This window comes from Trypanosoma brucei, chromosome 8 (assembly GCF_000210295.1).
Source record: "Trypanosoma brucei gambiense DAL972 chromosome 8, complete sequence".
NCBI classification, from domain to species: Eukaryota; Euglenozoa; class Kinetoplastea; order Trypanosomatida; family Trypanosomatidae; genus Trypanosoma; species Trypanosoma brucei.
Genome location: NC_026741.1, coordinates 283,874 through 305,541, shown reverse-complemented (window position 1 = coordinate 305,541; position 21,668 = coordinate 283,874). Strand labels below are relative to the sequence as shown.

The following is a 21,668-nucleotide window of genomic DNA, read 5'->3' as shown; positions in this document are numbered from 1 at the left end:
AACAAGTGTTTCCACCCCTCTATACATTTCCAAAGGAAGAATCAAAGGACTCCATGGGTTGCAGCGTTTACTGGGGCCAAGCAATGCGAATTCATACGGTGTTTTGGTGTTTTCATCCGTGACGATCCGCCGCAGTTCTGCATTTGGTAGCTCGGTGGGGTGCTACTTATTGTGCGGCGTACAATAGAAAACAGTGCCGGGGATGCACCCGCCACGTCTGAAAGTACCGCTCACGGTTTGTGTTGGTTCACAAAGGTATGGGTTCTCCCCAGAAGTGCATATGTGACGCAATGTTCAACTTCAAGCAAAAATATGGAAGTTACTCTTATCGACACTTCCCACATACCTGCTTTTTCTTTTTTTTTTGTAGTATTAGTATCTGAAGTAGGGTGGCCACTCTGTTAGGTGCTCTGATTCCTCACCACTGCCGTAAGGGTGAATACGCAACCCAGCTCTCACAGAGGAAAGACGCTGCAAACTCAGTACCCTTTCCCACAATTCCCCGTACCGTCATGTCAACAGAGTCTTAGTTTCCCCGAACGTGAATGATGGGATTCTTCTGGAATCGATCTGACGGCGATCCCGTCTACCCGCGCATCGGGAACGTCGACACGCTGTCATACTGACGTTTCCGCTAAGTAGTGTTTATTAGCATGATATAGTTTTGTTTTTGGCGCGCAACCGACGCAAACGTCGCGACTGTATTTGATACTGTTCTAGCACCAAACTTCGCCTTCATACTTCCCCCCCCCAGTTGCTTTTGTTTTTGCTCCACATAACCTGGCTAGAGAATGAAGGGCGCCTCATAATGCTAACACGACTCGAAGTAAACTAGTCGTCTATGGTGAGTTGCTCAGTGTCCACACAGTGAAATTAAAAAGTATATATTCAGAAGGCCGTACGCTTCGCAGGCGTATCAGCACACCGCCTTAATTTACATTGGTTTGATTGAGCTAGGCTCTCCTAACAGTTTCCCGTTGTTATGACGACCTTCAAAGCCCAGCATTGTGGGCGAAGTATTGCCATTCCGTCCCACTACAAGCTGCAAATATTTTCATGCCACTGATCCAGCCGTTCTCTCCCTTTAGAAATTTCGATGAGGATATGTATAACCGCGGCGCATCCAAATAGTCAGTTGTACGAGAGTCGGACATAATTTCATGCTGATGATATGTACGCACATTCTTTCGCTCAGTATAAAACTCGTTTTTTCACGGACCCACATTTGTTGTCGTTATCCTGGGACGTTCGTTACATGTGAACTAATGTCCCATCGTGACAGCAGATAATTCAACTATCCGAATTTATGTACTTGTGAGTAAATGCGGTCCATCTCAAGTCAACAACTGCTGATAAAGGGATTTACTACACCATGCGGATTGACCCTCTTCTTGTTAACCCTACGAATCGGGGGAGGGAATGGGCATCCACAAAAGCTCCTGCTTCTTGCGTAGCTGTTGAACAGTCTTAATATTTAACTAATCAAGAAGTATTTTTGATCCCCCATCGTTGTTCAGATTCGAAATACATCTTCAAATTCCTTTGAAATGAATTTTTAGACTATGATATTGTACGTTTCGCTGCTTGCTTTACAGTAGAAAAAGTATGACTCATGCGCTGTATCGTCATATCACGTAGTTTCAACTGTTCTGTCGGTAATGGCGACTGATGATAACATGCAAAGTTTCTTTTGCATTTCATTTGTAAGATGGCTAACGTAAACAGGTAAAGCACATTGGTCTTTATTTAGATTTGTAGGACATGAAAAAAGAGCACACTTTACCGAGCAGAAACAAAACAAATTAACGTGAGTACCCGTTATCGAATAACAGCAGTTGTTACGTGTATCAAGCAAGGGGGTCCAGATAAGTGTCGAAACTCTGTTAATAATTCTGTAGACAGGATGTTTACACGGACACCGAAGCAAATACGCTCGGGTCACTTCCTCAATTCCACGCGTCCATCCTTTTTTTCTACTTTGGCGCCTATTGAGTTATTTATAACTCCAGCTGGTGACTTTCCGTCTCGAACTTGATAGGTGTATGGCTTTTCGATTTACCATCTTTTTTAAACACATTACCTTCATGATATGCGCCAATCGTGTTTCCAGTTGATGGCTTTCTTGGTTTGAGCTCCTGAACCCACCTCATCAAGTGGAAAAGGGGTTAGTTAGTGAAGTCAAAAAAGAAACAAAATTGAACCAATATTTTATTCAGGTCTACGTCCACCAAGATCTGCTGCACGCCTCTCTGTGTTTACATAAGCCATCAAAGATTCCCAACATAATCTTCCAATATCCACACTTTTCATCATGATCACACCATCGATGACAGTTTGAAGCTGATTGTTCATTCGAATCCTCTCTACGGCCAGCTCTATTTCTGAAAGAGTCGCGATCGCGGGACCATATCTGGCTGGACCTAATGAATACAGCAGGTCTACGTAATCATAATAGGTGTCATCAAGTGGAAGTGCTTGCTTGAAAAAACACCACTGGATGTAAGCTTGCGATTCTACTTGTCCTGACATCACCACCTCCACCTGCTTAAAGTTGCGAAGTCCTCTTAGTGATGCCGTTTCACCATCAAGCGAATCGATAACAATCTCCTCGAACACTTTGAGCCTCTTCCACAACCCAACACACTGTTGATGAAACTTAATAGACTCACTGCTTGGTACCTTCTGACGGAGTGCATCGATTACACACGCAATTGACTTAACGTTTTCTTTCACATGTACGATATACGTTTGAACGGTTTCGAAGGTTTTCTGTATATCGTTGGTACAACTTTTCGTTTCGACACAGATGGCCCTACCAGTCCGCTGGGTCATTATTGCACCTCTTTCTAATGTCGAGACCCCTCCGCATGATGAGAATTGTCTGCGTTGCTTACCTCTCGCGTTCTCCAGGGACGGCTCAGATCTTCCCTCACTGTCTCTGAAGTCACTTCCTTCCATTCCACTGGTTTCTTGGTCAGTGACTCCACCGGCGTCACCACGGTTGTCCGACAAATTAGCGGCTCGGAGGGCTATTTTTTGCATCTCTCCTAGCGTAAGCCCTTGATACCCGTACTGTACTGTCCGTGGATTACTGATTAGAAGCGCTCTCCAGATGGAAAGTGCCCTAGACTCCTCCCTCCAGGTGCGGGATACGGTCGCACAAACAAGCAACTCACGTGCCGGTAGGAACGGTAATACGTTTTCAAGGAAAGACGTGATGAAAGGCTGCCGCCTCCTACGGGCAGGCGGCGGTGGCGCCGCCATTTCCATGCTATTTCGCGCTCCAACTAAAATGTGCCTTGTGCCCTTACTATTCCTTGGATTGAACGGCTACAAGAAGAGAAGAGAGAAGGCACTTCTACATTTCACTGTTGAACTTTCTGACGACGAGAGCCTTCTGCAGTTGTGTCGGCTCCCCGCTGCCCTTTCTCTCTGGTTGTGGCTACACGGGCGAGGCACCCCTACAGTGGTGCTGTGAGCGCGCAACTGTATCGCCGGCGCGGTGCGGCTGCCGGTGGTAGGGGTCGCCGCCGTCTTGCCCGTAGTGGAAGACTCGGCTGTCGGCGACGGTGTCCAGACTCCGCGGACCCCGGAGTCCCTGGCTTCCTCCGCAGCATTTCCGAGTTTCCCTTTGGGGTCCGGCTCGATACGGGGCACCCCCTCGCGTGATGGTATGACTCCTGAAAACGAGGAGGTTCCCCGCGTGGGATTGATCTCCGCTACTGTGTGTGTCGCCCGGTTTGATGCATTTTCTTCTTTCTTTCTTTCTACCTTTCTTTCTTTCAGTAATGTCGTCAAAGGTTGGTCAGGAGTTTTCACAGTATGTTACGGAGATTTCCCAAAGCCAGAGGCACCACGTTGCCGACCGGGTGGAACAGTTGGCCCGCCATCAGAGCAGGGCGTGGTATTATCTTGTGGGGTGCGTAACCTTCACAACGTCCAGTGTTATGCTGGTGTTCAGACTCTGGGGTCCACGTCACATATTTAAGAACAGTGTCTACTACACACGGCCCCTCCCCCCTGCTATTAGTATGGGTGTTGTGCTCTATGGAATACTGTACACATGTCGCGGGATGCTCATGCGCAGTCGTATTTGCACGATGATGGAGGACTATGAGTACGAACTAAAGCGAATCAGCGCGCACCACTGCGAGGAGGGAGTTAACCAGCTTGCGTGGTTACAGTTCGTAACTGAGCAGTTGAAACAAGGCGCTGAGCACAGATTCGACTTCAACAAGCTACGGAACTAATGTTCCTTTTACTCTCTTTTGTTATACGACAAATCTCAACTGCGTTCTGACCGTTTGTTTAGACTTGTATGTTCGTTCATAACGTATTAACGTTCCACGTGTTTCCGTGAACGAACGGTCTTCCTTGGAGTACTTCGGTTTGTAGCCCCATCGCGGCGGGCACCCGTATTTTTCTTTTCTTTTCGAATTAATTATTATTTTTGTGGAGGGTTCTAGTATTCATAAGTTATAAGGGGATTGTATAGTATGAATTACAGGCGGGATTGTGGTGGACAGATTCGTTTTGAAAAGGTCCTTGCCTATTTTCTAGATGGTATTCCGCGACCATTTATCACTGTTGCCACGGATGCAGGGTTTGGTGAGACTTTTGGCTTCGGTTCGTTTGGCATAGCGCCCGACTACACGGGACGAACCGAAGTTCTTCACTTCCCTGAGTTCAAGGAGAGCGATCTTTTCGACGCGATTTGCTTATGGAAGAAGGCATCATCATCTCCTAGCTCGAGAATAGGTTGTCATTACTCACCATATGTGGGAACATTTTGTTATGATGGAAAGAGGCAGTACATTCAAGTGTCACAGTTACAATCGCAGAGACGTTCGGTTCGAGTTCCTGTTGGGATTAGCGAGGAGGCTTTGTGCACCCCCGGTAAAAGTGGCCGTGATTTTAGGACATCATTGCTCATTGATTTATATGAGAATGTAGCCAAAGGATGTATAACTCATGAAACGGGTTGTTTGAGACGAATAGTCATATTAGCAACTCAAGGAACAACTGCTGACCATCGGGATGTTGTTGAAAGGACAATGAAAGAGATTGAACAGGTGTATATTAGGGTCTGTGTCGAAGCTATTTATGATTATATGAATCTCAATTCCCTTTTCCGCAGGATAATGGCACCCTTGCGCCTCGTTTGTCGCAATGAAGATATCAAAAGATTCGAAGAAGACAATGGACGGGATGACGGCTCTGACCACGGGGGATTTTTAGCATTTAACGACTCCCTTTATTGTCTAAAACACTCGCTTATATGGTCTGAGGGGAAAAATGATTTTTTTGTGAGGTTACACCACTTGTGGTCGGATCGTTTTGAGAGGCTTGCTGTTTTCAACACAACCACCTTCAACTGGCGAACAGACGCGGATGATTTCCTTTCTCAGCTGGGATGTTCTATGAGGGCGGCGTTCACCAGAATAAGGATTGAGTTCTATACGGAGGTGGAACAACTTTTATTTACCACGATCCCCGAGGCAGGTACGCTTTTGTCGATGGATTTGAATGATTTAAAAGAGAGTGAACTGTGGCGTGTATTTTTGATGGTACGTATATTTTTAACCAACCGTATCAGGATTCTTATATCCGATGCAATTGATGATTTAGTATCATTCTTCGCTACTGGTGGGGATCGTATAGTGACACCGTTGAAGGCACGGAAAATGTCCCTTATTGAGGTGTATTTTGTCGTTGGTGGTTGTGGTTTACCAAGTTCTCCATCGTTCGCTCAACTTCATTTTGGTATCGCTGATCTGCTGGACGAATTACTCGACAGCGCAAACAACCTTCCTACTCCGGAAACTGTTATTATGCGAACGATTCAGTTTGAGAGACACTCCCTAAATTTGTTTGACGACGACAGCTTTCCAGGAAAAGCAACCCTAATAAGGTACCTAGGAGCAGCATGTACCGTAGTTGAGGACTTAACGGAGAAGTACTCGATGTTTGCTCGTATGCCGACACTAAACGGAGTGTGCTTCACCAAATGCTCGGAGGAAGAAGTTGTAAGCAATGTGAATTTGCTTCGCGAGACCATATTAGAAGTGGGGAAAATATCACCTGATGTGGTGTTTTGCGGCTGCATTGCTATTAACTGCACTGATGTGAAGAAATGGTACGTAAAACAATGGTCTTCTTACTTGAAAAGCTTTTTGAACATGGTTCAGAAAGACATTTTGTCTTTCATACGCTCATCATTGGAGAAATGCCGTAGTTACAACGATCAGTTATCGGTAATTCCAAACAGTGTTGAGGAGCTGGAGAAATTGCAATCTGATATTACATATGCAGAACATTTATCAAAGCAGATAGAGGCAGGTGATTGCAGAAGGGCTGTCGAGTTCTTTAGTTACTTAGAAAAGCTTCTCATACCAGCAGATTCTCAACTATATGAAGTAGCAGCAGAGCTCATGCGATGTCCCAACGAGCTTCTCGTGTTAACAAACAATGCGAAGAAGGCTTGCGCTGAGAGGAAACCTGCTTTGGTTGTTCAGTTAGTTGAGTACCGCAATGACTTGCATGGTAAAATAACTGTGGTCCGTAATGGTGTGATTGAGTTATTGGGACTTCTCAGTGTTGATGTTTGTGACATATGTGCGCAAACATGTGAGGAGCTGCGAGTTATTGTTGACGACGTCGTCAAGGGAATTGACCACGTCTTTTATTGCGAAAGGTCACTTGGTCTCGAAACTGTCGAGACATTTGATGACGTACATCCCGTGTTGCGTGTTTTTGACGTTCTGGAACAGTTTTGGTGCAGCGTTTTTGATTCGACTCGGGTCAAGGATTACTATATAATTCCTCTCAGTGCCCTGAACAGTGAGAAAACTATCGATGAAGTCCAGCGATGCAGAAGGCTCCTTCATTCCTCAGTTCGGAATCTACGGGGATATCCGGGTTTAGTGTGTCTAGGGAGGCAGCAAGAACAGGTGTTGGCAGACTTCGAGTCTCTGCAGACTCTTTTGGCATACTTATCAACACCTGGCTTGCGGAAAAATCACTGGAAGGAGATAGGGAGGATTCTCCAGCTTGGCAGAAAGCAGTCGACTCAGATTGATTCTAACGTCACACTAAAGCAATTACTTGAGAATGGTATCATTGATCACCTTGACGAGATAAAACTAATTGTAGACCCCGCTTTTTTAGATTTTGAGGCGGAGGCTACTTTGGAGCGCATGAAGAGTGACGCGAAGAAAACACGCTTTGTCTTTGAAGTTGCCGAAGGATCCAATGATGCCCTCATTCTTTCGCCTAGATGCAGGACCTCGATATCTTCACAGTTGGAAGCATTCTCACACGAGTTAAGTGCTTTACGTCAAGTTGAACATCTTAGCCAGTATACCATAAGTTCCGTAATGGAGTTCGATTCTGTTGTGCAACGAATGAAGGAGACATTACTAACGTGGGAGGACGTCGAGAAAGAGTGGAAGGAGGTGCTACCGTTTGGAATAACCCTTGAAACCACAACGGACGAAGATTTTATAGGACTCACTCCTCGAGACCTAAAATTATTGCGTGAGAAGGTGTCATCTACTAGTGATACTTTCAAGTCACTGGCAGCGACTTTGCGGAAAGCTCAGTACACTCTTTTTACGGCCATGATGCAGGAGAATATACAAGACCAGGTCACTTTGGCTCGTACAATTTTAGGTGATGTTCGAAAAATTCTTGCATCTTCACTTGACGCGAAGCGGGAGGTGTTCCCACGTTTTTATCTCATGGATGATGAGTCGTTGTTGTCGTTCTTGTCCGTTCACAACGCAACAAAACTGAAGCGCCATCTTACAACATTGTACAGCAGGGTTTGTGACGTTAATCTGGAGGGAAATGTTGTGACGTCGTTTATTACTACTGATGGTTCTGTGCTTAGAACGGACACCCCCATTGAGTTATCACCTCTACCTGTTGAACAATGGATGAAAACGTTTGACAGAACGTTACGTTCCTCACTTCTCAACGAAATAAAAATGTCGGTGGAAAATCATTACCGCATGGATACCTTGGTTTGGTTGGGTGATTCATGCGTACAGGTGATCGATGTAGCTCTTCGCACAATCTGTCACCATGACCTGCGGGAGGCTGTTTCTGTTGCTGGCACGGCAGGCATGAACGCATATACCCGCCGTTCAAAAGATGTTTTGGAAGAATATGTACGACTTGCTGATGATACCTTAGGTGCCAGAGTTCAGAGAATCCTTAGTACTGCCATTACCTCTCTCTTACGGTACCGGGATGAACTGCGACTGGTCAGCAAATCCGGTGTTGAAACGCTGGAGGATCTTAAAGCCACAGCGATGGTGCAAACGTTGCTGGAAGGCGGAAAAATTGTTGTACAGATGATGGGCCTTCAGTTACCCTACGGTATGGAGTTTTTTGGAGACTATAACATTCCCATTTTGACTCCTGAGTATGTTGAGAAGGGATTGTGCAGCATGCTTATGTCGATAAGAGCATCTTCCTTCCCTATTCTTATCGGGAAGAACAACGAAAACTCGGAGCTAGAATATTATGCACAGTACTTGGGCCGCTTCTGTTGGTTCCTCCAATGCCATCCGACTCTGCCATTCGAGGGCATTGTGCGTGCCTTACGTGGTTGCTTGGGCGCGGGAGTGATATTGTGCCTAAAGGACATTGAACTTCTGGGCAGGGAGTTAGCCGATTCAGTCTCAGCGCTTCTCAAAGGTGTTGAGTCAGCATGTCGCAATGAAAAGAGACACAATGACGGTGGTATGTCAACGGTAGAGTTTCAGGCAGGCGATAATTCTATATGTGCCATCAGGCATGAGTGCTTTCATGTTGTTCTCACAACACGTGAGCTCGATGAAATACCCACCGCTCTCAGTCTTGCCTTTCGACCGATTTATGTACCTTCTGTGGACCTAGGGTTGCTCGCCCAGGGTACGCTCCAGGCACTTGGGGTGCCTCATTTCGCAAGTATTGGGCAAAGACTGGCCACAATGTTTTCCCAGTTTGTTGCGATGTTGCCTGCTGTCTTCACGAGCAGGAGTTTCTTGTCGGTAATTCGAGACGCTGCTGACTGCAAAACGGGGACAATGGCTGAAAGTCTGTGCTCGGCATTTTTGCGGCAGTTTTGGCACGTTATTGAGTCGGACGAGCGACTGCTGAAACTCTTCGAGTGGAACGTTGTTCACACACTTGGGATCCCGCGACACGTCTTGGAGGAGGTATTGGAGAAGTTCAAGTCAAAGTTGGGGTTCGATAGTTGTTTGGAACGTTTTACCTACTTCATGAAATTCAACAAAAACGTCATGCTCGTGGGGTCTGCATATTCCGGGAAGACCCCGTTGTGGAAGAGTTGGGTCGGGGACACGCACTATATTGTCCTTTCCCACCGGCTTCTATGCTCGGCGGAAGTGTATGGCGACGAATCCCGACCTGGTTTACTTGTTTCCATTGCTAGGAAGTGGGACCCGATATCGACTCATACGATTGTGATGGAACACACGAACGTGGTGGATGTACCCACTTTTTTGGAGAGCGCAGCGCATGTAAGAGTCCGGTCGTACTCTGGCCCGGATTTTATACAAGGTTCGTCAACACGCATTATCACTGTGGTTACTACCTTAGAATCTGCCAATCCACGTATAGTGAGTGAGGTGGCTATATATGCCCTGCCGGAGCCGTCTGGATGGAAGGATTTGCTAAAAAATGAACTCTACAGCGATCCGAACTGTAGCCCAGGCGCGGCATTCCCTGTAATATCGGCACTTATCGAGGCTGTGCTCGACGTGAGCGCAGTGCCAAGGATTTCTAGTTTAGACGAAGATGTGTTCGGCGTTGTGTGCCGCTGCTCCAGGTTTTACAAGCGATGGTATGCGTTTGCGCGATCGTGTGGCAAGGCGGAGGGCGAACATTCAAGCGATGATGTTTTCGCATCTCAGTGCGCTGTTTTTGCGACCTGCTGGTCGGTTATGTTATGCATGCAAGTAAGCGAAATCTCTACGGGTATTGTTGCGTTTAAGAAGTCGCAAAGTGGCCTAACAGCTGTGGCACAGCATATAGGTGTGGATGAGAATGTTATATTTCCACCAGACGACGACCTTTTGAACTATATTGCGACACCATTTGGGTGGAAGAAATTGGGCAAGGAGGCTAGTGATGTTGGGTTTCCTACCCCGTGGGCGTCCAGGGATCCGGGTGTAAACTTTAAACAACACGCGTGGACGTACTTTTTCCCCTTGCGTTCACGACAGCGGACGCTAATGCACTTAGAATATATGGCCGCGGTGGGCCAGCCAGTTCTGCTTGTGGGGGAGCGGGGTCAGGGGAAGTCGACTCTCTTAAATCACATGCGGTGTAGCAGCCGGTGGGCATATGAGTTGGTTCACAACACGGTAGCGTGCACCGCTGGAGATGTACAGGATGCATTGCTTCAGGGTCTTTCTCGCTCCCAACACAACACATATGTACCTTCATCTGGGCAGAGGTTAGTGCTATGTGTTGATGATGTCCACCTCGTTGGAGAAATGGGATATCCCCAAGCCATGTGTGTCTTCGCTTTCATTGACCACTACTCTGCTCTGTGCACACCGTCAAAGGGCTACGTGCCCATAAAGGATGTTATATGTGTAGGAACCTCGTTACCGACACCGCCTCACGAACCTGAGGTGGAAAACAGCGTCCTTCGGATAATGATACCAGATTTTATTGAGGATGAAATACTGCATGAAGTGGAGAAACTTATTGGCAAAACAAGGGGCGTACGGCGCGGAGAGGGGTTTTTGAAGGGCGTGGGCGACTTTCTCATTGCCTCGCAGAGTATGGCTTTCCACTTCATAAATTCGCTGCTCGGGGACAACCACTCGGGTTTAGATCGGCTGAAGAGTACACTGGCGAGCATCGACGGGATTTGTGCATTCGAAGACACGTCTCTCCTGAGTTTTTCTGATGACAGGGCCGACAATCAATCACAGTTACCCTATCCTTACGTTCTTCTCAGGGTTGTGGACAAGGTGTTGCGTATTCTTTCCACTCAGTTAGATGAGGCGAGTATCGTAAAGGGTATATACCATTCGGTTTACACGTTTTTCATGCCTCTTATTGCTGGCGAAGGCCGCCGAGAAGAGTTAATGGCTGAGCTTCTTAAGATGGCGAAGGAGACCATGCGGTACTCCCCTGGCGCACGCCAGCGCGAGGGTGCTGACGAAACCTACGTAACTGAGGTGTTGAACAGCCTTGAGTATCCATCAGTGGGACACGACGTCATCAGGAAATGGCTGGAGAAGCACGACGTGATGATGCCGCCTGCCCTTGTCGATGAGATCCGTAGTGAATCACCTTATATATCGACGGGCAAGTCGCGTATGGAATCGCCGTCCACAAAGGAGGCACAGCAGCAGGCAGCCGTTGGGGGGGCGCCGCATGTGAATTGCACCCCACATTGGACGGTTTCGTTGATATCAGATGTGCACCATTGTTTGAGACAGGAAGGCTCTCATGTTGCTCTTGTTGGGGCCTACGGCATTGGCATCCGTCGAGCACTGCACGTGTGGGCCACCGGAAGGGGCGTGAACTTGAGGTCATTGCGGTCTGATTTTGTTGCTCCGGATGCGAAGAATTCGTTTACTCGAGAACTCATTGAAATCCTGCAAGGCACCTGCCGTAGCGGGAGTCGCATGGTGGTGTTTGTTCCTAATGAGGTGCTAACACTGGTTTGGCCACTGAGTCTTCTTTATTACACACTGCGCGGTGGTAATGTTAGGCAACTGTTTTCTGTTGAAGAGCAGCTGTACCTATTACACGGACGGCGGGGCATACAACGCCAAAGTGGGAAACTCACTCCTGCGGAAGAGGTGCAGTTGCGGGAACGCATTTCCTCCCGTTTGAGTATTGTAGCACATTTTGTTAGCTTTGAGGAAATGAGGCGTCTGGGCACTGTGATTCCTTTCGTACTGCAAATGCTTCCCGTGGTGCTGCACGCCCCGGATATGCTGAGAGAACATGTCGATGTGGTGATCCGCAGCGAGAAGGCGACATTTGTCGTACCAGAAACGGGGAGGGCCGAAAGTGCGGATGTACCGCCAGGGGGAGAAGGTCGTGGAAAGGATGCACCTGTGGAGTCCATACCCTGCTTTTTGGGAGTTCCTATGGATACGGAGACGCTACTGGGACGTCCCTACTCTCAGCTTCTATGTGACATATTTTTTTGTCTACGAACAAACACCGAGATTTCTGTTGAGCAGTTGCAGGAGTTCGCCACACTAGCTAACCGTCTTAGAGGGACTTTGTTTAGGATATGCCATTGTGTCTCTCAGTCCCTTAGAGTTGACGATCTGTTCAACGCCATTCCCACAAAAATGCAGGAGTACGTCAACAAAAGTAAAGAGGCGGAGGAGACGAAGGTGACCGTTGTCCAGCACCGTGGGGAGCTGGTGGCTAGGTTGGAGAGGTCCAAGGAGTGCGCCACACGGCATCAGAGTGAGTGGGAATTTTTGCAGAGGAAGTCATGCGACTTGTTGCCGCTGGTGACCGCGGCGGAAAACGCGCTTCGCCTAAAGAGGGAAAGTATCAGCGATGGTCTTTCCTCTACAAAAGCTCGTTTGTGTTCAATGAAGACGGCGCAAATCAGGCAATATGCAAGCAGCTTGCCTTCGCCTAAGGGCGTGTTGCTTGTAAAGGCTGTCTGTAGGGTGTTGGGGGAGGATCTTCGTGCAACGTCGACAAGAGATGTGTGGGACCGCGGTAGAAGCATCATGACGGCATCCAAATTTATCGCCCGGCTCCGAGATTTGGATCATGAGAGTTTGTCGTACGAGTCCCTTGCGAGTGTCCATTCCTCGTTGCGCGGTGTACGGTTTACCGATGTTTCACCCTTTGCTGATGCTTTGTCGGATTACCTTTTGTCCGTCATGGAGGCTGTGCGGGTGAAGAAGGAGCTGCAGATTGAACAGATGGAATTAGACAGCTTGCGTCTTGAGTACACAACTATTGAAGATAGAAAGAACGAAGCGGGGTGTGGCGTCTCCGAGTCCAGAAGGAAAATTGAATGTGTTGAACAGGAAGTTAACAACGTAGATGAGAAGAGCCAGGGCCTAGAAACGACGGTAGTGGATATGACGAAGCGCCAAAAATCCCTTGAATTTATAACGGACGCTCTGGATAGGTTTTCCTTGTTCCATACACCAGGCAAAACTGCGGCGCAGTGCAACGAGATGGCAAAGGGTGAGGGTGCCGTTATTATGGTTGCTGCTCATTTTGCGTTTTTTGCCTCTTTACCACTTGAGGTGCAACGGTCCTGCCACAAAGCTCTGTACTCACTTCTTTGTGATTGGGGTATCCAGGCCCCGGCGGATTTGGAGGACCCCGCAGCTTCACTGCTGTTTCCTAGCGTCGACGAGACGGTCGAAAGTTTGCTTCTATCGGCATGTTCTGCCTATGAACGACAATGCATCGCAGGATTGCTCCAGAAGATCTTTTCCAACTGCCCGATCTTTTGCGGTGTAACAAACGTTTTTGAAGAGGTTTTGGGCCGCTGTCTGGCGTTCATCTGCGGTGACTGCGTCGTTGTTTCCGTAATGCAGAAGGACTTCTGCGACGAGGTGGTTAGGGCAGCTAGTTCGGGGATCGGTCTACTCATATGTGACGTGCATGCCCCTTCTGTGCTGGAGCGTTTGCGACCTCTACTGTTGTTGCTGAAGGCGTTACCGCAGGCGGCGCTGCAAAAGCGTAACTTGAGGTGTACACTATTTGGGCAGGAAGTGCCTGTAAAGCCCAGTTTTCTCATGGTTTGTGTTTCTCCTGCGGTTATGCTACACGAAGAAGCTAAGGCTGCCACGCGTTGCTACACTACGGTCGTCAACATTCCCAGTCCGCGTCGGATAGAGGAGGGAGTTCACACGATACTCTTAGGGTGCCCGACGGCGTACGCAAGACCATTGGTGGAGAATGTCTTTAGTGTGCGCGACAAGCAGGACAATGACGCACTCTGTGCCTTTCGTGTAACGCTACCAGAGGTCAGAGAGATGTTAAGCGGTGACCTTGACGAGCTGGCTGGGAACAACAACGGCGAGCTCGAACGACTTGATTTCCTTCTTCGCGAGTTGCACACCCTCCACATGACTGTGCTACGCATCGAGGCGCACAACAAAAGCGTGCAAAAACCACTGGCCTCTTTGTGGGAGGGACTTAAACGGGGGATTCAAGCGGCGGAGCGGGCTGTACGTGTCATAGAGAAAGAGATATTAGGAAGGTTGTGGGAATGGCGCATGCTGGAACCGTTCATTGTGGGTGCAACAAACTTGTCGAGTGCCTACGTGCGTCGCATATCACCTGGAACTTTTGACAAGCTACCACCACCACAGAGAGACTTTTATGCAACGGTAAACTTCGTTGAGAGCCTTGTGGATGTGATGGCTTCCGGCTGGCCCATGGAACTGCGTGGCATCTTCGCATGGTATATTCTGTCCACCGTGGTGCACAGCTGCGGCTTTATGTTGGCTCACTCGGGTGTGCTGTATTCTTCCCACATCACCTTTCTCACTTCCCAACAATACGATGTACTGAACCGGCTGCTCACTCGGCAAAATATTGCTGCTGATAAGCAGACAGTAAGGAACCTGTACGAATCATCAATGGATCCGTTGCTAAATAGTATTGCCCGTGATAACTCCACGCTTGATGACACCGAGAGCGGTCTGAGTTTGGAGAGCACGCTCTTCGTTAAGGATACAAATACTTCATGGGTGTTGAAAGCTGGTGAAGAATTAATCCGTTTCCTTTTTCAACAGTGGATGCTGCTGAACCACAGGGCATGCGATGCGGTTGCTTCTGACCTCTATGCCGCGTTTTTCACATCGGTGAAGAAGAAAGTCACGGAAGAGGGGGGTTTGTCCATATACGACTCCCTTGACAGTCAGTGCACTAATCTGCGGTATAGTGAAGAATGGTGGCAGTTTTCCGGGAACACATCGATTCCATTGCTTCTGAAGGGAGCCAACACACATGAATTGGTCGGTTATGTTAGGCAGCGTGCGAACTCGGCTAGTTTCTTCTTTCAGTACCTCACCGTAACCAATGTAAGGGACTTGGATCAGCTTGTGGGTTATGTCAGTCATTCATTTCAACAACCTCCTACCCACGTTGTGCGTGGCCACTGCGTTATGGCCGTGTTTGTGCCGCCAGCTGGCGTGTCTGAGGAGGCGTCATTCCTGCAAGCAATTTCAAGCAGGTTCTCTGCCTTATGGCGGTACGGGATATGGGGTCTACTCCGGGGTGGTGGCCACTCGACACGCACACCTGTTGTACTGTGTTGCACTGTTAGGGGCGCCCCTAATATGGTACGGAATAACGTGGTTCGCGCCATGCAGGAGTGGTGCTTTCCCGTAGTAGTGGATTCGGTGTCACCGCGGCACCAGTTGCTTTCCGTCATTGGGGGGAAGGTGTTTGCTCCACCGTGGAAAAGAGAGGGTGTGACACTTCTTCTTGAGAGGGAATGTACCAAATCGGGGGTCAGTTGCAGTCACTTGGACTCCTGCAAGAGAGGCGACCGGGGCAACACCATGGTTACGCCGTTGGGCTATGTCCTCGAGCTACACGCCGGAATCAGTGCTGGGGGTGCTGTCCAGCGTGCTCTTGTGGAGGATAGGGGACTTGACAACGTATTCACTGATTTGTATCGGACGGACATCAACACTGATGATCTTCTTCTCATCCTGCGTCTCGTTTCGCTCAAACAGCTAGATGACCCACAGGAGGAGGAGCCGTCATCCAAGAGGCACCCATCCACTACTTTACACGCCGCAACCCACACTGTGTCAAGTACGGAGCTGAAGAGCGCAACCTTGCAGAGGAGGTCAATTAGTGAGCGGCTGTACCGTCTCTTTAATAAAGTGGCCTACCTCGTGTACACATCTCGAAGCGAAAGACATCAAGGTTGTTTGCTAATTGAAAACATGCTGTACGAGCGTGGTCCCCTGTTGATGCTGAGGGATGACGGGCGTTTGTGCTACAGCACTGCACTGGACGAGCTTCTCAGGGAGAAGCCAACTGATGAGGTCTTCATGGCGACTCTGCGTCGTTCCGACAAAAGTTTCCTCCATCTTTGTGGAGACGACCACACGATTGTGACATACCGAAGCATGGCAAGTAGTGCCTTGCGGAGAAGCCTTTGTGGTGTTCCTTTCTCTACGAGGGCTGATCCGCTGTTTAGCACCTCAGATGGACCATTATGCTCACAGGGTGGGGTAGATGGTGCTTCTCAAACGGAGCCCCATGAAGACTTTGAGTCAAATTCGGCTGTATCGTTACTGCTTGTGTGGGAGGGGGTCTATGGAGAGGAAACTGTCAGGGCATTGGAACGCGCCCAGCACAAAGAGTTATCCTCACGGCTGCGAGTTGCGACAGCGCAGTTCAGGGGATGGCAGCCCGGGTCCGTTCTCAGTGTATGGCTGCCTGCGTTGCAGTATCCAAAGCTCCTGCTCAATATACTCTTGGCAGATGCGTTGGAGCGGAAGGGTGATTTGCTGAGCCACATTGAGGCGGTTTTGGTAGTGACACGGCGCTACATGCTCCTTCACGACGACGTCCTCCTCGTTGGTGCTGCGCCCTCGCGGCAATTGGAGCGGGAGGTATCGATACAGGCCGGTTGGAAGCCATGTGAAATGAGATGGAACAAGGAGGTAGGTGCCAGCAAGCATGATATGGATATCGTTATCGCCGTTCGATATCAGAGCGATTTTACAGACTGTGCTTCGCGACAGCCGAGTGGCGTACTGTGGGACCTGCGTTCAGGGAAGAAGGGCTCTGAGCCACGCCAGGAGGGCAGTGCGATGTGTAATAGCGTTCTTTTCTTGACAGAACCTGAACCCCCTCAGGTTTGCGACGTGGTAAAACGGTCCGTCGCCACTGTGCCGGTGGTTGGACTAGATCTACAGTGGGCTGTGAGTCACCCCCTGAATCCCGACGATAAGCCCGACGAGGCAACCAACCGCGTGTGGCAGCCCCTATTCGAACTACCACTGTACGTCACAGTACCGGCTTGTGAACGGTCGGAGTTAAACGCGACACCCCCGCGATCTGTGGGGCAAAGACCACCGGGCGGCAGAGGAGGTGGGCGTAAAGCATTGGCGTCCAGTGGTCCTGTGGTGGACACCCTTGGTGACAGCTTGGGGTTCTTTATAGCCGTATCGTGACCGAGGGTGGGTTGACTCATTTTTTTTTTTGAATAGTTGTGGTGAATGCCTGTGACGCGTTGCTTCGTGAACGTAGTCGTGGCGCCGTGAAACTTGACAATGAGGGCGTGCGTTCGTTTGCTGTCTCTTTTTTTCTTTCATTGTTGTCTCAGGTTGGCTCCCTCGAGGAGGGTATTCCATTATTTCCCGTCGGATATGTATAGCAAATCTTTCTTTCGTATCTGTTATTGTCAATGATCGGCGACTCGGTGTGGGAGCCGATGTTTTCATGGCTGTGGTCATGTATCTGCATATAAAAGTTGGTAGATGTCTTCGTTAATTGTTTTTTCTTCGAACCGTTTCCGCATCGCTTCAATAACTGTATGATTTTTTCCCTGCTACCTCTTAGATTTACAACAGGGGAGGATTTGTGTGAGCATTGTTCTGCTTTCCTCTTTATAGCTCCCACCGATTTTCGCTTCTATTAGCTGCGCACCCATATTGTCACTGCTACTTTCCACTGGGCCGCGGGTGGCGCGGCTGCACTGTCGTAATGCAGAAACTGTGGCACGACCTCTACGAGGCGGAGACGCTCTCAGATGCAAGGCGCGCAGTGCTGTCAACTGTTCCGCAGTGGGTTCCTTGGCTGGGTGGTGGCGTATGTCTCATAGCGTATGCGGCGGTTTTACGCACGAGGCTCTTCTTAGCAAGATGGCGGCGAGCGGCCCGCAAGCGAGCGGAGCGTAAGTTTTCTGGCTTTAGGCGGTGGAAAGGGTGTGATGCTCCACCACCATGCGTGGTGATCACGCGCATCGAGGAGGAAGTTGACGGAGACGAGGACGGTGACGGCGGTAGCGACGCGGAGGGAAGCAGATGCGGCGATGGAGGTGCCGCCACCATGTTATCGGTGGGGGACATAGCAGAGTTTCGCTGTAGCGTTGGGCTGCGCTCCCCGCGTGATGACGACCTCCTGATCATGATCGAAGAGATGCTTTTGGTCGATGACGTACCTGATGGATGGGTATTGTGTCGTACCACTTCCGGGGTGGTACGATTCATGAACCTCAATACGCAGGAGCTCTGTCTTTTCCCGCCTGGGCGGCAGGGGAGGGGGCACTACATACGTAAGGAGTTGCGACGGCGCAATAAGCTTGAAATCGAGAGTGGGTTTAGTTTATCGTATAATAATGACGAGGTGTTTAACGAGTCCTGGGGAGGGGGTGGCGGTCACACCGGGAAATTCCCCAATAACGATAGCCTCGGCAAAACCTCTGAAACAGATTCTTCACTACAAAGGAACCATAGCAGGGGCACAGACAGGGGCACACGAGACGACGCCCACTTCGTTTCTGACGAGGACACGCTAAGTTTTAGCAGCGATGAGGCTGACCTCTACGGTGAGGGTGAGCAATCTGCCTTTCAGCGCGTGTTCCGATACTTCCTCGAACGAGAGAAGAGGAGGATAGAGAGAGATGTGGAGATGCAGTTCTGGAGCTGTGATACAAACGGTGATGGCACGGGTAAGGATGACAATGTCGCGAGTGCTAAGGTAGAAAACTGTGGCCTACGGTTGTTAGTTTCCAACGGATCTCCCGGGCAAAATATGCGGGATATCGTTAGTAGACCCAACGGTCGTGATTAAGAAGGTAAACACAGATGGGGACATGTGTCAAGGGAAGAGGCACAGCCGTGTGCATGGAATCAAAGGTCGTAGGGGTTACATGTTTAGGGAGTGTGATCCTAAGCACCAATGAAGCAAAGGTGTTAAAAAAATGTTTTTTTCGCTAGTTCAACGTGTTAGGGTTTCTAACTCAAAATCACAGCAGTTTTTGCTTTTCTGTACAAATAGTTCGTTGTCGGTATATACACATCATTTTCACGCTCTCTGTTCACATTGCTCCGTGTGTTTGCCCACCACTGAGCCGCTTTCTGTTAGAGGTTTGTTTACTAACCCCTCACTTCCGTTACTCCTTTTTCGGGAAACGATAGTACTCCACAATGGCCGGCAAGGAGGTGAAGAAGGCTGTAAAGCCCACCAAAAAGGCTGGGGTCCCGTACAAGAAACCTGAGGTTACCCAGAAAAAGGCAAAGGCTTCTGCTGCAGCACCATCACCCTTCGTGGCGCGCCCGAAGGATTTTGGTATCGGGCGTGATGTCCCTTATGCTCGTGACCTTTCACGATTCATGCGGTGGCCCACGTTCGTGACGATGCAGCGTAAGAAGCGCGTGCTACAGCGACGCTTGAAGGTACCCCCGGCGCTGAACCAATTCACAAAGGTGCTTGACCGCTCCAGTCGCAACGAGCTGCTGAAGTTGGTTAAGAAGTACGCCCCGGAAACCCGAAAGGCGCGTAGGGATCGTTTGACAAAAGTTGCAGAGGAAAAGAAGAAGAACCCCAAGGGGACCGTGTCAACGAAAGCCCCTCTCTGCGTTGTGAGTGGTCTGCAGGAGGTGACGCGCACAATTGAAAAGAAGACGGCGCGCCTTGTGCTCATCGCCAACAACGTGGATCCTATTGAGTTGGTGTTATGGATGCCGACTCTGTGCCGCGCCAACAAGATTCCGTACGCCATCGTGAAGGACAAGGCACGCCTGGGTGATGCGATTGGTCGCAAAACCGCCACGTGTGTTGCCTTTACTGACGTCAACGCGGAGGACCAGGCTGCGCTGAAGAACCTTACTCGCTCTGTGAATGCCCGCTTCCTTGCTCGCAGTGACGTTATCCGTCGCCAATGGGGAGGTCTGCAGCTGTCGCTCCGGTCTCGCGCTGAACTGCGCAAGAAGCGTGCTCGCACTGCTGGAAATGATGCCGCCGCTAAAGCCGCTTAGTAGTTGGTGCCCCGCCGCTTTTCATCTGTCCTGTATTCTGGCATTTACTACGTTGTGTGTGTGTACGTGCTACTTTCTATTTTTTTCCTTTGAACATGTGATGCTGGGCTGATCTATCCGATGCTGCCACTTTCTGTTGCAGTGTAAATTTGGCTGAGGAGGTAGTGTGCGGTGCCACTCGCTTGAACATTGACAAAAATATCCATTTCGCCTCTCCTTTCATTGAATTAACATAGTGGATTGTAAGTGAAGAAAATGGCCGGCAAGGAGGTGAAGAAGGCTGTAAAGCCCACCAAAAAGGCTGGGGTCCCGTACAAGAAACCTGAGGTTACCCAGAAAAAGGCAAAGGCTTCTGCTGCAGCACCATCACCCTTCGTGGCGCGCCCGAAGGATTTTGGTATCGGGCGTGATGTCCCTTATGCTCGTGACCTTTCACGATTCATGCGGTGGCCCACGTTCGTGACGATGCAGCGTAAGAAGCGCGTGCTACAGCGACGCTTGAAGGTACCCCCGGCGCTGAACCAATTCACAAAGGTGCTTGACCGCTCCAGTCGCAACGAGCTGCTGAAGTTGGTTAAGAAGTACGCCCCGGAAACCCGAAAGGCGCGTAGGGATCGTTTGACAAAAGTTGCAGAGGAAAAGAAGAAGAACCCCAAGGGGACCGTGTCAACGAAAGCCCCTCTCTGCGTTGTGAGTGGTCTGCAGGAGGTGACGCGCACAATTGAAAAGAAGACGGCGCGCCTTGTGCTCATCGCCAACAACGTGGATCCTATTGAGTTGGTGTTATGGATGCCGACTCTGTGCCGCGCCAACAAGATTCCGTACGCCATCGTGAAGGACAAGGCACGCCTGGGTGATGCGATTGGTCGCAAAACCGCCACGTGTGTTGCCTTTACTGACGTCAACGCGGAGGACCAGGCTGCGCTGAAGAACCTTACTCGCTCTGTGAATGCCCGCTTCCTTGCTCGCAGTGACGTTATCCGTCGCCAATGGGGAGGTCTGCAGCTGTCGCTCCGGTCTCGCGCTGAACTGCGCAAGAAGCGTGCTCGCACTGCTGGAAATGATGCCGCCGCTAAAGCCGCTTAGTAATCTGCCTTCAGTTGGGACTTACAATCCTACTCATTTTTTTTTCTATTTTTCGTTAAAAATTTTATGATTCTATCAGCCGTGCACGGCTGAGCGAAGTCCGTTCTTCGGTAACTGCATTTTGGTCGTTTAGTGTTTCTCTTACCTTCCTTCCGATCAACTTCACACGCATTTGAAATATCGTTCTCCCCCTTTTATTTATTTCACGTTGGCACACCTTCGGACATTGAATTCAGTATAGTGAGTAGTTCTCCTCAGTCGGGTTGGCCCTCTGCAAAAGCTTGGCGGGCGCGTAGGACTTGAAGGGCGTGTAGAGCACTCAAAAAAAAAAAATTGACTGATCCTCTCCATTTTCTAAAAACGTAGACTGACACGTTTCGTCGTCTTCTAATTGAGGAGAAGCACAGAGGGTGGCGAAAACAGATATCAACAATCAGAAGACAATAGCGAAACAGGGGGCTTGCTGGGGAAGAAGTGATTTGAGGTTTGGTGGGGGTGGAGAGTGCGCTTAGCCTTCGCCGTTTTCCCGTACCGGAGGCGCAGTGTGCCAACTACAGGCACTTAACTCGTGTACGGGGTTTGTGTGTGAGGCGCCAGGAGACT

At 49.5% G+C, this 21,668-nt stretch overlaps 6 protein-coding genes across 6 annotated transcripts; 5 read left to right on the top strand and 1 right to left on the bottom strand.

Moving 5' to 3' along the window:
- Positions 1-2,208: 2,208 nt before the first annotated feature.
- Positions 2,209-3,270, bottom strand: TbgDal_VIII920 (hypothetical protein, conserved; the record flags this gene model as incomplete). The annotated part of the gene is made up of 1 exon (XM_011777118.1): positions 2,209-3,270. One exon carries the CDS (start codon positions 3,268-3,270, stop codon positions 2,209-2,211), a length of 1,062 nt encoding a protein of 353 aa, XP_011775420.1.
- Positions 3,271-3,743: 473 nt separating this feature from the next.
- Positions 3,744-4,250, top strand: TbgDal_VIII910 (hypothetical protein, conserved; the record flags this gene model as incomplete). The annotated part of the gene is made up of 1 exon (XM_011777117.1): positions 3,744-4,250. One exon carries the CDS (start codon positions 3,744-3,746, stop codon positions 4,248-4,250), a length of 507 nt encoding a protein of 168 aa, XP_011775419.1.
- A 246-nt stretch (positions 4,251-4,496) lies between these two features.
- TbgDal_VIII900 (hypothetical protein, conserved) lies at positions 4,497-17,171 on the top strand (the record flags this gene model as incomplete). The annotated part of the gene is made up of 1 exon (XM_011777116.1): positions 4,497-17,171. One exon carries the CDS (start codon positions 4,497-4,499, stop codon positions 17,169-17,171), a length of 12,675 nt encoding a protein of 4,224 aa, XP_011775418.1.
- A 532-nt stretch (positions 17,172-17,703) lies between these two features.
- On the top strand, positions 17,704-18,792 carry TbgDal_VIII890 (hypothetical protein, conserved; the record flags this gene model as incomplete). The annotated part of the gene is made up of 1 exon (XM_011777115.1): positions 17,704-18,792. The coding sequence occupies one exon, from the start codon at positions 17,704-17,706 to the stop codon at positions 18,790-18,792; it is 1,089 nt and encodes a 362-aa protein (XP_011775417.1).
- Positions 18,793-19,148: 356 nt separating this feature from the next.
- On the top strand, positions 19,149-19,979 carry TbgDal_VIII885 (60S ribosomal protein L7a, putative; the record flags this gene model as incomplete). Its single annotated transcript, XM_011777114.1, has 1 exon — positions 19,149-19,979. One exon carries the CDS (start codon positions 19,149-19,151, stop codon positions 19,977-19,979), a length of 831 nt encoding a protein of 276 aa, XP_011775416.1.
- Positions 19,980-20,234: 255 nt separating this feature from the next.
- TbgDal_VIII880 (60S ribosomal protein L7a, putative) lies at positions 20,235-21,065 on the top strand (the record flags this gene model as incomplete). Its single annotated transcript, XM_011777113.1, has 1 exon — positions 20,235-21,065. One exon carries the CDS (start codon positions 20,235-20,237, stop codon positions 21,063-21,065), a length of 831 nt encoding a protein of 276 aa, XP_011775415.1.
- Between the last annotated feature and the right edge of the window lie 603 nt (positions 21,066-21,668).